At 36.2% G+C, this 21,252-nt stretch overlaps 1 protein-coding gene across 1 annotated transcript in view; it reads right to left on the reverse strand.

Annotated features, from left to right (window-relative positions):
- Window positions 1–20,485, reverse strand: part of CUNH1orf185 (chromosome unknown C1orf185 homolog) — a 38,075-nt gene extending 17,590 nt beyond the window's left edge. Inside the window, exons 1-2 of the mRNA XM_028106747.2 lie at window positions 20,470–20,485; window positions 10,869–10,974 (exon numbers count right to left, since the gene is read on the reverse strand). Of these exons, the coding sequence (XP_027962548.1) occupies window positions 10,869–10,974; window positions 20,470–20,485 (122 nt within the window). The remainder of the gene's footprint in view (window positions 1–10,868; window positions 10,975–20,469) is intronic.
- Window positions 20,486–21,252: the final 767 nt, after the last annotated feature.

Here is a 21,252-nt window from a genome sequence, read left to right on the forward strand (position 1 = left end):
GCTGTGGCCAGTGTCAAAGAGGTTACTGCCTATGTTCTCCTCTAGGATTTTGATGGATTCCTGTCTCACATTGAGGTCTTTCATCCATTTTGAGTTTATCTTTGTGTATGGTGTTAGAGAATGGTCGAGTTTCATTCTTCAGCATGTGGCTGTCCAATTTTCCCAGCACCATTTATAGAAAAGACTGTCTTTTTTCCATTGCATATTCTTTCCTGCTTTGTCGAAGATTATTTGACCATAGGGTTGAGGGTCCATATCTGGGCTCTCTATTCTGTTCCATTGGTCTATATGTCTGTTTTTGTGCAGGACCATGCTGTCTTGGTGATCACTGCTTTGTAATATACCTTGAAATCGGGCAACGTGATGCCCCCAGCTTTGTTTTTCATTTTCAACATTTCCTTGGCGATTCGGGGTCTTTTCTGATTCCATACAAATTTTAGGATTGTTTGTTCCAGCACTTTGAAAAATGTCATTGGAATTTTGATCGGATGGCATTGAAGGTATAGATTGCTCTGGGCAGCACAGACATTTTAACAATGTTTATTCTTCCGATCCATGAGCATGGAATGTTTTTCCATCCTTTTGTGTCTTCTTCAATTTCTTTCATGAGTGTTCTGTAGTTCCTAGAGTATAGATCCTTTACCTCTTTGCTTAGGTTTATTCCAAGGTATCGTATGGTTTTTGGTGCTATTGTAAATGGAATCATTTCACTAATTTCTCTTTCTACAGTTGCATTGTTAGTGTATAAGAAAGCAACTGATTTCTGTGCATTGATTGTGTATCCTGCCACATTACTGAATTGCTGTATGAGTTCTAGTAATTTGGGGGTGGAGTCTTTTGGGATTTCCACATAAAGTATCATGTCATCTGCGAAAAGAGAGAGTTTGACTTCTTCTTTGCCAATGTTAATACCTTTTATTTCTTTTTGTTGTCTGATTGCTGTTGCTAGGACTTCTAGTACTATGTTGAACAATAGTGGCGAGAGTGGGCATCCTTGACATGTTCCTGATCTTAAGGGATAGGCTCTCAGCTTTTCCCCATTGAGGATGATATTCGCTGTGGATTTTTCATAGATGGATTTTATGAACTTGAGGAATGTTCCCTCTATCCCTATACTCTGAAGAGTTTTAATCAGGAAAGGATGCTATATTTTGTCAAATGCTTTTTCTGCATCAACTGAGAGGACCATATGGTTCTTCTCTCTCTATTATTAATGTGTTCTATCACATTGATTGATTTGCGAATGTTGAACCACCCTTGCATCCTGGGGATAAATCCTACTTGGTCATGGTGGATGATCCTTTTAATGTATTGTTGGATCCTATTAGCTAGGATTTAGTTGAGGATTTTGGAATCCATATTCATCAGGGATATCAGTCTGAAATTCTCCTTTTTGATGGGGTCTTTGCCTGGTTTGGGGATTAAGCTAACGCTGGCCTCATAGAATGAGTCTGGAAGCTTTCCTTCTGTTTCTATTTTTTGAAACAGCTTCAGAAGAATAGGTATTACTTCTTCTTTGAATGTTTGGTAGAATTCCCCAGGGACTCCATCAGGCCCTGGACTCTTGTTTTTTGGGAGGTTTTTGATCACTGCTTCAATCTCGTTACTGGTTATTGGCCTATTCAGGTTGTCAATTTCTTCCTGTTTCAGTCTTGGGAGTTTATAGGTTTCCAGGAAGGCATCCATTTCATGCAGGTTACTCAATTTATTGGCATATAGTTCTTGATAATAATTTCTAATAATTGTTTCTATTTCCTTGGTGTTAGTTGTGATCTCTCCCCTTTCATTCATAATTTTATTAATTTGGGTCTTTTTTCTTTTGGATAAGTTTCACCAGTGGTTTATCCATCTTAGTAATTCTTTCAAAGAACGATCTTCTAGTTTCGTTGATCTGATCTGCTGTTTTTCTGGCTTCTAATTCATTGATCTCTACTCTAATCTTAATTATTTCTCTTCTAATGCATGGCTTGGGCATTGTTTGTTGCTTTTTCTCTAGTCCTTAAGATGTAAAGTTAGTTGGTGAATTTTGGATTTTCTATTTTTTTGAGTGAGGCTTGGATGGCTATGTATTTCCCCCTTAGGACTGCCTTTGCAGTATCTCATAGGTTTTGGACTGATGTGTTTTCATTTTTATTGGTTTCCATTAATTGTTTAAGTTCTTCTTTGATTTTCTGGTTGACCCAAACATTGTTGAGCAGAGTGGTCTTTAGCTTCCCAGTGTTTGAATTTCTTCCAAATGTTTTCTTGTGATTGAGTTCCAGTTTTAAAGCATTATGGTCTGAGAATATGCAGGGAATAATCTCAGTCTTTTGGTATCAGTTGAGCCCTGATCTGTGACCCAGTATGTGGTCTATTCTGGAGAAAGTTCCATGTGCACTTGAAAAGAATGTGTATTCTGTTGTTTTAGGGTGGAATGTTCTGTATTTATCTATGAGGTCCATCTGGTCCAGTGTGTCATTCAAAGCTCTTGTTTCTTTGTTGATTTTCTGCTTAAATGATCTGTCTATTGCTGAGAGTGGAGTATTGAGGTCTCCTACAATTAACGTATTGTTATCAATATGACTCTTTATTTTGGTTAACAGTTGGCTTATGTTGATGGCTGCTCCCATGTTGGGGGGCATAGATATTTACACTTATTAGATCTTCTTGTTGGATAGACACTTTAAGAATGATATAGTGTCCTTCTGTGTCTCTAACTACAGTCTTTAGTTTAAAATCTAATTTGTCTGATATAAGAACTGCCACCCCAGCTTTCTTTTGAGGTTCGTTGGCATGGAAAATTGATCTCCATCCCTTCACTTTCAGTCTGGATGTATCTTTAGGTTCAAAATGAGTCTCTTGTAGACAGCATATGGATGGGTCCTGTCTTTTTATCCAACCTGCAACCCTGTGCCATTTTATGGGAGCATTTAGGCCATTCACGTTGAGAGTGATTATTGAAAGATATGAATTTATTGTCATCATGTTGCCTGTGAAGACCTTGTTTTTATAGATTGTCCCTATAAATTTCTGTTCTATATCACTCTTGGGGTCTTTCTCCTTTTATAGAGCCCCTCTTAATATTTCTTGCAGGGCCAGCTTAGTGGTCACATATTCTTTCAGTTTCTGCTGGTCTTGGAAGTTCTGCATCTCTCCATCCATTCTGTTTTTTTTTTTTTTTTTTTTTAGATTTTATTTATTTATTTGACAGAGAGAGACACAGCAAGAGAGGGAACACGAGCAGGGGGAGTGGGAGAGGGAGAAGCAGGCTTCCCACTGAGCAGGGAGGCTGATGCAGGGCTCAATCCCAGGACCTCGGGATCATGACCTGAGCTGAAGGCAGAAACTTAACGACTGAGCCACCAAGGCACCCCTCTCCATCTATTCTAAATGACAGCCTTGCGGGATAAAGTATTCTTGGCTGCATGTTCTTCTCGTTTAGTACCCTGAATATGTCTTGCCAGGCCCTTCTGGCTTGCCAGGTCTCTGTGGATAGTTCTGATGTTATTCTGATGTTCCTCCCTCTGTACATATAGAATTTCTTCCCCCAACTGCCCTTAAGATGGTTTCCTTGGTTCTTAAGATTTGCGAGTTTTACTATTACATGCCGGGGTGTTGGCCTGTTTTCCTTGATCTTGGGAGGGGTCCTCTCTCCTTCTAGGACACGAATGTTTGTTTCATTCCCCATATTAGGTAAGTTCTTAGCTACGACTTGCTCAAATATATCCCCTAGTCCTCTCTCTCCAATCCCTCAGGGATCCCAATAATTCTGACATTGGAACGTTTCATGGTGTCACTTATTTCTCTAATTCTGTTTTCATGGATTCTGAGTTGTTTTTCCCTGGCCTCCTCTTTTTCCTTCTTGTCTATTAATTGGTCTTCTAGATCACTAATTCATTCTTCTGCCTTGCTTACCCTAGCTGTTAGATTATCTAGATTAGATTTGATCTCATTGATAGCATTTTTAAGTTCTGCCAATTCAGCTTTCATTTCTGCCCTTAGAGAGTCTATGTTGCCATTAATTGATTTCTCCATTCTAGCTATTGCCTTCACAATTGCTACCCTGAATTCCATCTCCGACATCTTGGTTATATCTGAATCCATTTGTAGATCTGTGGCCTAAATCATAGTCTCTGAGTTTTTCCTATTTTGGGGGTTTCTCCTCCTAGTCATTCTGTTGAGGGGTGGTTGAAGGAATGTATAGAGTCCAAATTATTGACCACAATCCAAGCAAGATGCACCTGTTTTATAGGGACCTTAGGGTTGCTGGCCTCTTGTTTTCCCAGCCTGTCCTCTCGGGGAGGGGCCTGCCTCGCTGTTACTCAGGCAACCCTGTTTGGGCAGAGTTGCCCTGACCCCTGTGGCAGGGGATGGACTCAGTGAAAACCGGTTTTGGGGGGCTTTTGTTCTCTGGCAGCTTTCCCTGGCGGCTTTCTGTGTCTCTTCCGAGAGTCAGGGCAGAAGAGATTGTTTCCAACCCTCTGCCTCAGAGCAGAGAGATTGCAGTCTGTTCTTCAGTGAACTCTCCAGGCCACATAGCTCCATTTCTGTCTGTGCTGCTATAAACTGCAGCATCCTGGGTTGTGCGCTCCTCAGCAGCACTCCCAGTCCTCGCCTCCAGGTTGGGGCACGCCTCTGCCCTTTGTGCTTCTAAAACTGCCAGCTGCCCCCCAGTTCGCACACGCAGCCCCCTGGCTCCGGGTTTCCTTCCAAGGAGCTACCCTAAAGTCCTTTCCCCATCGCTACCGGTCTGTGAGTCTGTGCCCCATCCCAGCACGGGAGGCTCTTGTTCACCAGTGGTGTAGGATCCCGACAGCTCAGCTCCCTCCCCCTGCCATTTATCCTCCGATATCTGCCCACGGAACCACGGCTCCCTGCTTCATACCTCGAAACCAATGGCCTGCAATATTCTGTTTGTAGAGATCCAGATCTATCTTCTTACATCTCAGGCTGATTTTATGGCTGTTCAGAGTGGTCTGGTAAATATCTAACTCAATTCCAGGGACTGGTTGGAATAGGGTCCCCTACTCCTCCACCATCTTTTCTCCATGTACTTTTTAATTTTTTCTTTTATTTCGTGGTTGACCCATTCATTGTTTAGTAGCATATTATTTAATCTCCATGTATTTGTGGTCTTTCCAGATTTTTTCTTGTGGTTGATTTCTAATTTCAAAGCATTGTGGTCAGAAAAGATGCATGGTACGACTTTGATCTTTTTGAATTTGTTGAGGCTTGTTTTGTGTCTTAACACGTGATCTCTTCTGGAGAATGTTGCATGTGCACTTGAAAAGAATGTGTATTCCGCTGCTTTAGGTTGGAATGTTTTGAACATATCCATTAAATCCATCTGGTCCAGTGTATCATTCAAAGTCACTGTTTCATTATTCATTTTCTGTTTGGATGATCTGTCCATTGATGTAAATGGAAGTTAAAGTCCCCTACTATTATTGTATTACTACTGAATATTTCCTTTATGTTTGTTATTATCTGTTTTATGTATTTGGGTACTTCCATGTTGGGTGCATAAATAATATTTACAATTGCTATATCTTCTTGTTGGGTTGTTCTATTTATTATTATATAGTGTCCTTCTTTGTTTCTCTTTATAGACTTTATTTTAGAGTCTATTTTGTCCAATATAAGTATTGCTACTCTGGCTTTCTTTTGACATCCATTTGCATGATGAATGTTTCTTCATCTCTGCACTTCCAATCTGCAGGTGTCTTTAGGTCTGTAGTGAATCTCTTGTAAGAAGCCTATAGTTGGGTCTTGTTTTTTATATACACTCTTTCACTCTATGTCTTTTGATTGGAGCAGTTAGTCCATTTACATTCAAAGTAATTATTGATAGATATGTATTGATTGCCATTTTGTTACTTGCTTTGTGGTTGTTTTTGTAATTTTTCTCTGATCCTTTCTTTGCTTTCTCTCCTTCACGGTTTGCTGGGGGGGGGGGTTAGGGACATATTTGGGTTCCTTACTGTTTATTTTTTGCATATCTATTACTGTTTTTTGATTTGTAATTACCATTTGGTTTATACATAACATCTTTTGCACTTAGCAGACTATATTAAGCTGACAGTCGCTTATTTTTAAACTCATTTTTTACTCTTCTCCCCTCTACATTTCAGATATTTGATATGATTTTTTACATCCTTTTATTTTGTGATTCTTATTTTTCTTATTCTTACTTAATGGTTTTTGTTTTCCATTCAGAGTCCCCCTTAACATTTCTTATAGGGCTGGTTTAGTGGCCATGAATTCTTTTAACTTTTGTTTGGGAAACTCTTTATCTCTTCTTATATTCTGAATGATAGCTTTGCTGGGTAAAGTATTCTTGGCTGCAGAATTTTCCCTTTCATCACTTGGAATACATTATGCCACCCTCTTTTGGCTCACAAAGTTTCTGCTAAAAAATCAGCTGATAGATTTTTGGAGTTTCCTTTGTATGTAGCTGTCTTCTCTTGCTACCTTTAAAATTCTTTATCACTATTTTTTGCCACTTTAATTACTAAATGTCTTGGTGTGGACCTTCTTGGGTTGAATTTGTTGGGGGAATCTCTGTGCCTCCTGTATCTGGATCTCTGTTTCCCTCCCCAGGTTTGGGAAGTTTTTAGCTATTATTTCTGCAAATACATTTTCTGCCTCCCTTTCTCTCTCTTTTCCTTCTGGGATCCCTCTAATATGAATGTTATTGTGCTTGAAGGAGCCACTGAGTTCTGTAAGTCTATTCTCATTATGTAGTATTTTATTTGTTTCTCGTTGTTCAGCTTGATTGCTTTCCATTATTCTCTCCTCCAGGTCACTGATACATTCCTCTGCTTCCTGTAGCCTACTACTTATTGCATCTATTGTATTTTTAATTTCATTTATTGCATTCTTCATCTTTGATATATTATTTTTTATCTTTTTGTCAAGGTTCTTACTGATGTCCTCCACCCTTTCCTGAAGTCCAGTGAGTATCTTTGTGATCATTACTTTAAATTCTGTATCAGGCATATTATTTTTCTTTCTCTTGGATATCCTGCTGATGGAACACTACATCAAAAACTAATGATGTAATGTATGGTGATTAACATAGCATAATAAAATTTAAAAACAAATAAACAAAAAAGATATCCTGCTGTGATTTTGTCTTGTTCTTTCATTTGCAACTCTGTCTCCTCATTTGTCTACCTGTGTCTGTTTCTGTGTGTTACAAAAGTCAATTGTGTGTTCTGTTCTTTAAAGTAGTGGCTTTATGAAGAAGAGGTCCTGTAGTGCCCTGCAGTGCAGTGTCCCCTATTCACCAGAACCTGGTTCTTCAGAGGAGTCTCCTATGTATGTTGTTTGCGTCCTGCTATGGTGTCTGAGTCACTTTTCATTTTCGTCTAGACATCTGCACTGGCTCTTTGCCTGTTGTGGGCTGTGCTTGCTCTCTACGATATTAGTGAGATCCAGGTAGGCCGGCTCTGAGGGGGTGTGACAGCAGAAGGGCTTGGGGGCAAATTTTGATGTTAGCACAATTTGCACTGAACCCCTAGTCCTAGGCCGGACCTCCAATGGCCAAATGGCTGTTGGGGGTATGGCACATGAAGATGGTGGTGGTGGCCACCAGTGGCACTTGGTGGTTGGGCAGGGCACATGCAGTGTTAGTTAAATTTGCATTGACCCACTAGTTCTAGGCTGGATCCCCCAAAGTGTGATGGCATGGGGGCACAGCATGTAGAGGCAGTGGGTAGGTGCAGCATGCACAGCATTAACAAAAATTGCAGTGAGCCTGGAGCCGAGACCAGCAGGCTTGGAGTTGGTGAGTTCTCAGAACTTGTGGACAGAGCGCAGTACCAATAGGTTAGGTAGCAAGTGCCTGGGCAGTGCCAGGAGAGGAAAATGGCACCTGCCAGCTCCTTTGTTCCCATAGAAATCCTCCAACACTCTCTGAAATCAGTATAAACAGATCTCCCTCCATTCTGCAAGCTGTCATTTCTATGTTGCCTTTCCTTGGGCTCTTGTCTCTTTAAGGGTGGGGACTCTTTGTGGGCTATCACTACCTCTGAATTTTAAAACTCCAGGTTCCAAGTTCTACTGGTTATACAGACTCACAGAATTCAGCCCCTTTGGTTTTCAAGGCCAGAGGTTATGGGGATTCATTTTCTCTGTGTGGGCTTCCTGGTGTTTTCCCCTCTCCACAACTGCAGCTCTTTCCCTCCTGTGGGGAGCTCCTGACCACAGTTTCTGCTCTTCCTAACCTCTCCCATGCAGCTTCTTCTCTACATTTAGTTGTGGAGTTTGTTCTGCCAGTCTTCGGATCACTCTCCGGTTTATTGACTTGGATGTGAATGATATCCAGTTGTAAACATGGGACAGGGTGAGCTTAGGGTCCCCTACTCTGCCATCTTCCCAGCACCCCCTGAAAATTTTCTAATTTTGACTTCCTTGACAGTGTACCTTTCTGTTTTTCCTTCTCAGATATTGATTCTTCCTATTCTTTTGCTAGATTTCTAAATGTTGGTGGGCTGAAGAGCACAGTCCTAGGTTCTTTTCTTCCAACAATCACTCCCTGGTTAGTCTCACCCAGTTCTATGACCTCAGATACCCTCTATACATTGATATCCTAAATCTTCAGCCTTAAACTCTCTTCTGAAAGTCCTACATGTATATCTGAGTATGGGACATTTCTAATGGATGTCCAAAAGACTTTCCAAATTGCAACTCCTAGTTTATCACTATTCCCTCAACTTGCTCCCCTCTCTAATCATATTCTCATCTCAGTAAATGGCATGATCAACTACTCAGTTGCTCATGGTAAAAACGTAGGTGTTAGCATTAATTCTCCCATTTCATTTATCTTCCCTTACCTTATCTAATCCATCAAACAAGCCCTGCTAACTTTACCTGCAAAACACACCCCAAATCCAACCTCTTCTTTTTATCTCCTCTACTTCCATATTAATCTAAGACATTATCATCTCTGACCTGGACTATGCAATAGCCTCCTAACATTCTCTGCTTTCACCCTTGCTCAATTAAAATTCAGGCTTCACAGAGAAGAAAAATCTTAAAAAAAAATGAATTAAAACTCTCATATATTGCTGGTAGGAGTATGTACCCACTTTGGAAAACTGTTCAGCAGTTTGCTACAAAGTTAATCACATATGATCCAGTAATTCTACTCTTAGGCATTTACCCAAGAGAAGTGAAAGCACATGTACAAAAAGATTTATACAAGAACGTTCATAGCAGCCTTACTCCTAAGAACTAAAAACTGGAAATGACCCAACTGTCCATTAAGAATAAAGTGAGGTATATTTATACAATTAATAAAAATCATCAATAAAAAGAATGAAATACAGATAAATACAATGACATGAATGAATCTCAAAAATATTATGTTAAGTCAAAAAAGCAAACATAAAAAAGTCCATATGATTCCATTTACATGTAACTCAAGACTAGACAAAATTAACCTCTGGTAATAAAAATCAGAATAATGACTGCCTCTGAGTGGGAGGTGGGGAGTGATGCCTGGAAAGGAACATAAGGGAACTTTCCAGGGTGATGGAAAGTTATATATCTTGACTGTGGTTGTGATTACATGGGAATATATTTGCTGAAATTCATCATCATATGTTTAAAATCTATGTATTATATTGTATGTGAATTATATCTCAAATTTTAAAAAGTTTTATAAAAATGTAAATCATCTATAGGTGACATTATAGTGTCCTTAAAAGAGAGATAATATTACTGCTACCTCATGGGGTGGTTAAATGAGATCACGTATAAAGCACAACAGTGCCTACCATGTAGTAAGCCCTCAATGTTAGCCATTATTATGCTGATAATGTCATTCTCTGGCTTAAAACCTTATTATGGCATAAATAATAAAATCCAAACTCCATATTTTGGCCTACAACATCCTATGTGATCTAGCCCCCATCTACATCTTCAGTCTCATCATTATTTCCCTCACTCACTACAGTCTATACACTAGCCTTCTTTCCCTTTATTGAACAATACCAAGAACATTCCCATATGGGGTCTTTGTACTTCCTAACCCTTCAGCCTAGAGAGCTCTTTGACAAAAGTCTTCACATGGTTGGCTCCTTCTTTTAACTCTGATCTCAGATTAAATACTGCCCACTTGAAGAGACATTCCCTGACCATTTTATTTTTCATTATCTGTCTCCTCCCAGTAGCACTGCTAGTCTATGGAACAGAAACTGTCAACTTGTTCACAGTTGTATCCTTGGTACCTAGAACAATGGCAGGCACCAATAAATATTTGTTAAAAGAATGAATAAGTGAATAATTTCCAGTTTTCTGACTTGTGCAAATGAATAGATAGTATGCATTCATTTGCTGAGATAGGGAATACTGGAAGAGTGTGTGTAAGAACGTATTACAATTTACATTTTTAAACATCAGACAAAGCAAATACTGAACAAAATAATCAAAACCACCAGATTTTAGGGTTTTCTGTCTCTGGCAAAAGACTACATTTAGACTATACCAAAGCATTCTGTCAGCTCTTCTCTTAAATATCTCCTAAAGAAAGAGTCTTTTTGTCTCAGTAATGTTTTTAACCTCTAAATTAGAAATCAAAAATTTTTTAAATTTCTAGCCTTATAATTTGAACACACATCTTCTAGAAAATAAAATATGTCTCATTATTCCTTAAAATTTTAATGCATGAAGATTGCTATTACAGCACTTAGACTATTATACTACTAGGACTTGTCTTTCTGGGCTATTTTAAACATGTAAAACTTTCCCTCCCCAATCAAAGTGTCTATAACCAAACCTCAAATTACAGAATCAGTGCTATTATACTTATTTAATACCATTTGAAAAAGTCTTTCATTGAGTTTTTAAGAGGAAAAAAAGTTAAGCATTCTAATAAACCTTACCTTCGTTTGCAAATCAGGAACCACAAAGCTGATGCCAAAGCAAAGAAACCAATTCCCAAAGTAACAGCACCAGCAGCCAGAAAATAAGTTAAGTGGTTAAAAAAACCTATACAAATAAATTATAAAAGATTATTTCATGCATGTATCTTCATTCTCTAGGTAAAATTAAATGACATAATAATATGTATGATATGACATACTGTAGTGTTAAAACATTAACCGGGAAGTTGGGAAACCTGAATTCTAGGGTCCTGTGCAATTCTAACAAATTTCAACACAAGGCCTCATGGTGATTAGGGTCCAGGGTACATTTCTCTGACCCTGCCTCAATTTGATACCTAGGTTTTGTTTGTTTTTGTACAGCTGTCACCTCCTTTTTTCTTATCTAGCTTTCTCCTTTCCCAGTCTAGCTGTAAATTTTTGTTATTTTTCCAGTATCATTCTTTGCAGTCCTCCAACATAAGACACTTTGCATTTTAAAATTTGTATTATCAATCACTACAAGAAGGCAGATGGAGGGTAATAAATAACAAATATGAGGAACTTTAAAATGTTTTAGAAATCTTTGTTTTATCTCTATTTATCCCAGGAACAATAAAAGATCATGGCCAAAACCTAAATAAAAGCAATATAAAATAATAGCATATCACAGGTTTAAAATTGGAAAAGCCTATAGGAATTATGTGGTATAACTCCTTCATTTTACAGGTGATAAAATTGAGGTCTAGGTAAGAGAGAGACCTGAACTGAGATTAGGCAGCAGATTAAAGCCAGTCCTCTGTTTTTTTCTATTATCTTATTCCTTCTATAAATCATCTTAATACTGGTATGTATTGAAAAGAATTAAGAATATAGAATGCACGAGGTATTTATAGTCAGGTTGGTCAAGTATTCCTTAAGATTCTGAAATCTGATACCTAACCATAAAGCAAGCTGTAGGAAGCTTTCATAAAAAGCTGTATAGAACATAAAGGGCCTTAAAACAATTTAAGAGTACAGCTGACCCTTAAACAATGTGAGGATTAGGGGCACCAACTCTGTGCACACTCACAAATCCACATATAACTTTTGACTCTCTGAAAACTTAACTACTTATGTATATACATGTATAAACAACAGCCTACTGCAGACTGGAAGCCTTACCAATAACATAAACAGTTGATTAACACATATTTTGTATGTTCTATGTATTATATACTGTAGTCTTACAATAAATAAGCTAGAGAAAAGAAAATGTTATTAAGAAAATTATAGGGAGGAGAAAATACATTAATAGTCCTATACTATATCGAAAATCATCCACATATAAGTGGACCCTCACAGTTCAAACCCATGTTGTTCAAAGGTCAACTGCATATTACCTGGAAAAAAAGGATTTAAAAGTATAAAACTATAGAGAACAAACTGATGATCACCAGAGGGGATGGGTTAAAAAGGTGATGGGGACTAAGGATGCACTTGTGATGAGTGCCAGGTGTTGCATAGAAATGTTGAATCACTAAATTGTACACCTGAAGTTAATATTATACTGTATGTTAATTAACCGGAATTTAAATAAAATCTTAAAAAAATAAAACTAATGGAAGATCTTTATGTGTGAACATATTATAAGTTCCACTAAAAATATGACATGATAAAGACTTTGTAGTTCCCATATTTTTGTTGTTTCCTAAGTAATTTCCAGCTTCCAAGATGATGCCTCTCAAATCTTCGTTTTGTTTGCGTTCAGAAAATGTCTACATTTGGGAATTAATTAATGGTACCAAAAAAATATAGAAGGCTATTTATCAAAGTGATACTTACAATACAAAAAAAAAAAAAAACACTTCTAAGTAAAACAACTTAGGAGGGCAATTAAATAAGTTATGATGATGTTACATATAAAAAATATCATATTCTTTAATTATTTAGTGCAGGATTTCTCAACATCAATACTATTGATCTTTTGGATCAGATAATTTGTTGTAGGGATTGTTCTATGCATTGTACCAAAGATGTCTCCAGGCAAATGTATTCTGGGGGGCAAAACTACCCCAGCTGAGAATCACTGGCAGAGTGGTATAACAGAATATCAGACAGTATTCATTGATAAAAGCAAGATTGGTAAAATGCATATTTTTAAAAAATTAAAAAGACATAATCATACTCAAATATAAAGATTTCTAGGGGCACCTGGCCAGCTCAGTCAGAAGAGCATGTGACTCTTGATGTTGGGGTCATGAGTTCGAGCCCTACACAGTGTGTAGAGATTATTTAAATAAATAAAACTTTGGGGAAAAAAAGATAAAGATTTCTAGGGACAAAGAAATAAAAGCAACACAGAAAAATAAGTAGAGCCTAAAACCACAGGCATATGAAGCACTGAGATCTGGAAGCAAGAATTAGCTAGAAGAAGCAGAGAAAATCACCAAGACAAGACCTAGACCAAATCATCCTTTGGCACTGTGAATGACTACATGAACAAAATCTCTGAGGGAAGGGGGTCCTGAACCACTAATAGAAGACCAAGAAGGAATCTTAGAAAATGAAAAATTCAAAAATTTTAAGATAAATTCTTCTTTGAACACAATGAATGAGATGAAATATAACACTGAGAAACTCACCTAATTACATAAAGAAATGAAAAATATAAGGAAATATGAGATTGGAAAAGATTAAGAATATATAATATAAAAGTAACAGGGTTCCTAAAAGAAAAAATAAGAGTAGTGGAAAAGCAATATTCAGGGAAATAACCTAAGAAGGATTTTAAAAAGTTTTTAATTTATATAGTAAAATTCATTTGTGTGTGTGTGCAGTTCTGTAAGTTTTGACAAATACAAAAAATATCTGTCACAGCACCATAACCAAGTTACGTGAGACTTCCATCACTTCCCCAAATTTCCTCATACTGCCTCTTAGTGGTCAAGCACTTTAATTGCTGGCAACCATTGTTTATTTTCCATCCCTATTCTCCATCCTTATACTTTTGCCTTATGTGAATTTCATATAAATGGAATCATACAGCACGTGGCCTTTTGAGTCTGGCCTTTTTCACTTAGCATAATGCATCTGACATTCACCTACATTGTGTTGCATGTATTAATAGTTTGTTTCTTTTTATTGCTGAGTAACATTCCATTTTACAAATGTACCACAGTTTGTTTATTCCCCAGCTGAGAGACATTTGTTTCCAGTTTGGGGTTGTTAGATTAAAGCTACTATACACTTGCATTAAGGTGTTTGAACATAAGTTTTTAGTTCAGTAGTGTCATGTAGTAAATATATATTTAAATGTGTAAGAAACTGCCACATTGCTTTCCAAAGTGTCTGTATCATCTATTTCCCACCAGCATTATATGATAGTTCCACTTGCTCTGCATCATTGCCACCACTTGATATCGTTAGCTTTATTTCAGTCATTCTAATAGATGTACAGATGTACATTCTAATAGATGTACAGATGTACAGTGGTATCTCACTGTGGTTTTAATTTGCATTTCCTTAATGAATAATGATGTTGAGCATCTTTGCATGTGCTTATTGCCATCCATATGTCTTGTTCAGTGAAGTATTTTTTTACATCTTTGCTGATTTTTTAGAATTCCTCAAGTCCTTGGTCAGATACATGATTTGGAAATATTTTCTCCAAGTCTATGGCTTGTCTTTTCAATTCTCTTAAGAGTGTCTTTCACAGAGCAAAACTTTTAAATTTTGGTGGTGTCTAATTTATTAAGTTTTTCCTTGAATGGATTGTGTTATGGTCCTATCTGAGAACTCTTTGCCTAACCCAGGCCACAGAGATTTTCTCCTATGTTTTCCTATAAAGGATTTATAGTTTTATGTTTTACATTTAATTTATGATTCATTTTGAATTAATTTTTACGTAAGGTGTAAGGCATGGGTCAAGTTCCTTTTTCCCCCCTTTGGATATGTATATCTAGTGCCTCCAACACCATTTGTTGAAAAGACTATCCTTTCTTCACTGAGTTGCTTTTGCACCCTTGTCAAAAATCAAGTAGCTATATTTGTGTCAGTCTCCTTCTGAAATCTCTATTCTGTCCCCTTGATATATATGGTCTATCATTTTGCCAATAACAACAACAACGATAATAACTGATATTCATATAGTAAATACTACATGCCAGGCACTGTTCAGTGTATTATATATTTAAACTCATTTAATTCTCACAACTCTGAGTTAAGTACTATTATTTCCTCATTTTCTAGATGCAGAAACAATTGAGGCAAAATAAAGTTAAGAAACTTGCTTGAAGGTACACAACCACTAAGTGAGGGAACAATAGTTATCTAAAAGTTGCTAAGGTCCTTCCTTACCTAGATCGGGTGGAGAATAGAGACCCTTAATATCTTTAGATTTGTTAGAAAAAAAATAATTAAGGATGCTAAATATTTAAGGATATCATAAAAAAGAATATCTAAATGGCCAATACACATATGAAAACTTCATTAACAATCAGGGAAGTACTAATTAAACCACAATGAGGTAATAACAACTACTCTATATGATGCCTAAAATGAAAATGACAGAAAATGTCAATTGTTGCCAAGGAGGCAGAGTAACCTGAATTCTCATTCACTATTGGTGTGATTGTAGTTTTGTACAATACTTTGGAAAATTGTTTGGCTCTATTATTAAAGCTGAACATAGGCATACCCATGACCCAACAATTTTTAGACATATACCAAAATGAAACATATACATATACATTCAGAAAAATATGTACTACGTTTATAGCATCACTATTTGAGACAGCCACAAATTAGAAACTGCACAAATGCCCATCAACAGTTGAATGGATAAATTTCAAAAACTGAATTGATTTAAGAAAACAAAATATTCTATAAATGGGAAAGAATAGACTATAACTATGCACAACAAAATAGATAAATTTCATAAATAATGTTGGGCAAAAGAAGGCCGACATAAAATTCAAACATAGGTATCTGGGGAGTTCAGGAATGCTGGTAATGTTCTGTTTCTTGAGCTGGGAGCTGGTCACATAGGTGTGTTCAATGAAAATTCATCAAGGTTAACACTTAAGACTTATGAATAAACTAGATATATACATATCAGCATGAATAGAACTGAAAAATATAACGTTCAGTGCAAAAAGCAATTCCCATAAATTCATGTTCAATTATTCCAATTATGTATTGATTCCATGTATGCACATTAAAAGAAAACACAAAATAATACTATTTCTAAAAAAATTAATGAAATAGAAGTATTAAAATACATTAAATTTGTTGTGTCTGGAGAGGGAATGAGGGGAATGGGACTAAAGATGGAACGTAAACTCAGACTTTATCTGTAATGTTTTATTTCTTTAAAAAATTAAAGATCTGAAGCTTATATGATCAAAAAACATGTATTTAGTAGATTACATGGGTGTTTGTTATCCTTTGTCCTTTTCCTTTTTCTTTTCACTTTTCTGGTTTTCTCAAATATTAAAAAAATATATAAAAATAATATAATTTCAATTTTGTGAAAAAGAAAGACAAAGAAAGAAAGAAAGAGAGAGAGAGAGAAAAATAAAGAAAGAGGAGAAACATTTGTATAAGGAAAATAATCAACAATGGTTATCCCTGGAGTAAGGGCTTGTAGTTACAATTTTCTACTCTAGACTTCGCGTGTGTGTGTATTATCTACCATGAGTATCCAGAAAATTCAGAAAAAAAATCTTTGAAGCTTCTTACATAATTCCTGACACCTTTACTTTGATACTACAAGTCTCCTTATAGAACATTATTGTTATGACTGTGATTATAGCGCACTTAACTGTCTCCCCTGAAGATCCCTGCCCTCCTCTATCTTTTCTTTTTTTTTCAAATTTCCATTAAGCAAGAAAATAGGTGTGATTAGTACACCATCATAGTCCCTGGTTTAAACAGGTCATTTACATCTCAGGGAAATCCCAAACAGGTATAAAGAATCATCACTTTACCAAGAGAAAGACAAATTACATATTTGTTAATACCTTCAACAAGTCACACAATCTCTCTAAATCAATCTGTAAAATGAAAAGGCTGGACTCTGTAAATCATTAAGATCCCCTTCTCACTTTAAAGTTTTAATCAATATATATACAAAGGTAGTATTTTTACTTTCTTGATTCTGCTCTTAAGTATCCTGTCTAAAGTAATGACTCTCCTGGGGTGCCTGGGTGACTCAGTTGGTTTTGAGTAGCAGGCCCTTGATTTCGGCTCTAGTCACGATCTCAGGGTCCCGGGACTGAGCCCTGCATTGGGCTCTGCGCTCAGCGGAGAGTCTACTTGAGGATTCTCTCTTTCCCTCTCCCTTTGCCCCCCACCCCCACTCATCGCGTGCACCTCTCTCTCTAAAAATAAATAAGTAAATAATAAATAAATAATGACTCCTCACTTTCAGCAGTTACTCTATCATTTCACTTTGTTTCTTTGTCTTTAATAATTACTATTGTAAATAATTTTCTTTACTTGTTTATTGTCTATTCTGTCTTCCTCTACCAGAAGATAAATCTTTTTCATTATGGTATTCTTGGAATTTAGAATAATGACTGGTTACTCGAGAAATGACTGAATATTCAATAAATGAATGATAGGCACTATGCTAAATGCTAGTATTACAAAAATGAATAATATAACTATGTTGTTTATAAATATGTAATAATATAAGTATGTATGTAAGAAGGTCATACATGTGAAAAGGAATAAATGCAATTAAAAAGTATATAGGTGTTATAAAGGAAGAAATAAGTCAAAATGTGGTCACAGGTAGATTTATAAAAAGGGTAAATTTTTAAAAGCTCCGTAGTTTAAACATGGCCTGAGAATTTTCTATTGCCAAACCTCTGTCAAGAATTGGTGATTGAAAGATAAATAACACATGATCACAGAGTTTATAATCTGCAGGAGACAAGATATTTAAATGGATATGTTCATTAAAATATTCTAAGTGCTATGATAAAGACCTTTTGATAGTGCTAAGACAACAGGAGTTTGATCAAGTACAGGTACAGTCCTAGAGATAACACCTGAGCTGAATCTTACAGACTGAGTAAGAGATAGCTAGGCAAGAACATTAAGTCCTTTTTTTAAAAGACTTTATTTATTTATTTGATAGAGTGAATGAGAAAGAAGCACAAGTAGGGGACACAGGCAGAGGGAGAAGCAGGCTCCCCACTGAGCAGAGAGCCCAATGCAGGGTTCGATCCCAGGACTCTGAGATCATGACCTTAGCTGAAGGTAGCCAGCTTACCCAGGCACCCCAAGAACATTGTCTTAAATCTTAAAATAAATAAAACTCTCTCTTGGCAGCACCCCCCAGCTTACAATTGATCCTTTTTTCTTTTTTTTTTGGTACCATTTGCAGTCTAAATGAGAATTCCTACTTCTTCACATCTATTTCCAAGGCCATTAATAACTTCATTAACACAAAAATCAAAGGGTCACTATTGGCCACTCTCTCTTTTGCCTTGGCATCAGTAAAATAAATTCACTTAGTTTTCCTTCCATTTATGTATCTATACCTTTATTGCCTTTGTAGGTCCCTCTTTGTTAGCCCATCTATCCTTTAACATATATATCTATAGCTATTCTTTATATTGATATAAAGGATATATCTTTATATAGTTATCAATGTATGTATGTATATATCTGTCCTTTAACATATCTGTCTAGATTTAGACAGATATATAGAGGTATTTGAAGGATATAGACAGATATAGATGTTATCTATATACACCTATATCTATAACTTTTCCCAGAATTATTAGGTACTTGTATCAGAGTGTTTTCAGATTATTTTTTGCAATAATTCCAGAACTACAAGTCCTGTTTTATTTTTTGAGTATTCACAGATTACCTGTTTATTATTTCTTTTAGAATTTTGCCAGATTTCAGTCTCAGGTTTACTCCAATTCAACAAAAATCCTTTTTTTTTTAAGATTTTATGTATTTATTTGAGAGAGAGTGAGCAAGCGGGGGAGGAACAGAGGGGGAAGGATAGGGAAGGGAAAGAATCTTAAGACAACTCTGTGCTGAGTGTGGAGCCCCTTATGAGCCTTGATCTCACAACCCTGAGATCATGACCCAAGCCAAAACCAAGAGCTGGTCACTTAACTGAATGAGCCACCCAGGTACCCAATCAACAAAAATCTTTTGAACACCAAATATGTGTAGAACACTGTTTCAGATATCAAGTGAGGGATAAAAAGCCATTTAAGTAAGAATGACTCCTTGCCCTAAAGGTTTAAAAATCTATAATGAGATATAAGCAAGGCCCATATGCAACCAGTATAAAAAGTTGACCATACTTTTTTAGTTAGTGTTTGTTCCAAGTGGTTATAAGACTAACTAGATCTGTCTGCGAATATAGAAAAGTTACTTATTGTGCTAGCTGGACTTTAATGTTCTTATTTGAAAAATGGGAGTCATACTATCTATCTTACACAATTAGAATTAGAAATAAATGAGATAATGTTGCAAGGAATTAATAACATAAAAAAAACAGGAAGACATCTCAAACTTAACATGCATATACCAGGCCATAAAACAAGAAAGACTCAACAAGTTTTACAGAATCATTTTACACATACTACATTCTCTGAAAATTTTGAAATTAATAACCTAATATATACCCTAAGAAAAGCTCCCATACTTGTGAAATTTAAAATCACACTGTAAATAACTCACACATTAAAGAAGAAATCAGTGGAAGTTTAAAAATACATAGATGTGATGAATAATGATATGTACAAAGACTTATAGCAACAAAGCTGGAGCCAAATTCAAGGGAAATGTATGGCCCTAAATGCATATACTAGAAAAGAAAGCTGAGGGGCGCCTGGGTGGCTCAGTCATTAAGCGTCTGCCTTCGGCTCAGGTCATGATCCCAAGGTCCTGGGATGGAGCCCCGCATTGGGCTCCCTGCTCAGCAGGAAGCCTGCTTCTCCCTCTCCCACTCCCCCTGCTTGTGTTCCCTCTCTCGCTGTGTCTCTCTCTGTCAAATAAATAAATAAATAATCTTAAAAAAAAGAAAAAGAAAAGAAAGTTGAAAACTAATGAGCTTATCATGCAAATTGCAAGTTGAAAAAAACCAGCAAAATAAGCCCAAATAATGTAGAGAAAAGAAATAATGAACAGAAATTAATGGGATACAAATTAAGATTTTTGGTAAAGACTAATAAGATCGACAAATCTCTAGTTAGATTAACAACCAAGTAAAAAAAGGTACAAGTAAGCAATATTTAAAATGAAGAAAGAACATAATTACAATTACAGCAGTTTAAAATAAGAAGATACTTTGAACAGATTTATGCTAATACATTTTAAAACTTATACAAAATTATATGTACCTAAAAAGTGACTCAAGAAGTAATAGAAAACCTAAGTGAACATGTATCCATTAAACTGAATCAGCAGTTACAAAATTTCCCCCAAAGAAAACAGCAGGCCCCAATAACTTTACAATTTCTACTGTATACCCATGATTCAAGTATTTCTTATCTTATACAAGCTCTTCCAGAAAATGAAAAGAAATTTCTGGTTGTTTGTCCAAATACATTTTCCTCTTCTTCCCAGGCAAAAAGCTAGACTACCATGTCCCAGCTTCCCATACCATTAGGTGAAGCCATACGACAGAGTTCTAAACAATGGAATCTGAATGGAAGTGATGTCATAAAAACCTCTCAAGCATCTTTCTCCTGTTCTTTCTCCTTTTAGGTTTGACTGGGAAGGAAATTATCCCCAGGGAACTTTGGAGCCTTGTGTCACCATGGATCTAATTAACATTTATAGAACACTCAGCCCAAATAAAATGAAAACACAACATTATCAGGATTTTTGGGATGCCATTAAAGCAGAACTTAGGGGAAAATTTACACCAAAATACTGCAATATTAGGAAAAAATGTGTGAAAAACCTTAAAAACTAAAGTGGAGCAGATTAAGCCCAAAGTAAACAGAAGAAAAAGAATATTAAAAACTAAAGTGAAAACCAATGAAATAGAAAACAAAACAATCCAGATGGTAAAAAACTAGCAATAGATATCCAAAAAATAAAGAAAAAGGAATCCAAGTATATCACTAAAGAAAGCCAACATATCATGGAAAAGAGCAGAAGAAAGGATCTAGGAAATCATAGAAACAACCATAAAACAATAACAAAATGGCAATAAAAACATATCTATCAATAATTACTTTGAATGTAAATGGACTAACTGCTCCAATCAAAAGACATAGGGTGAAAAAATTGATTAAAAAAAAAACAAACAAACAAGACCCATCTATATGCTGCCTACAAGAGACTTATTTCAGACCTAAAGACACCTGAAGATTGAGAGTGTGGAGATGGAGAAAGAGTCATGATGCAAATGGATGTCAAAAGAAAGCCAGATAGCAAT

Source organism: Eumetopias jubatus, unplaced genomic scaffold (assembly GCF_037043125.1).
Source record: "Eumetopias jubatus isolate StellerSeaLion01/CBP00866 unplaced genomic scaffold, mEumJub1_p1.0 scaffold_4, whole genome shotgun sequence".
NCBI lineage: Eukaryota > Metazoa > Chordata > Mammalia > Carnivora > Otariidae > Eumetopias > Eumetopias jubatus.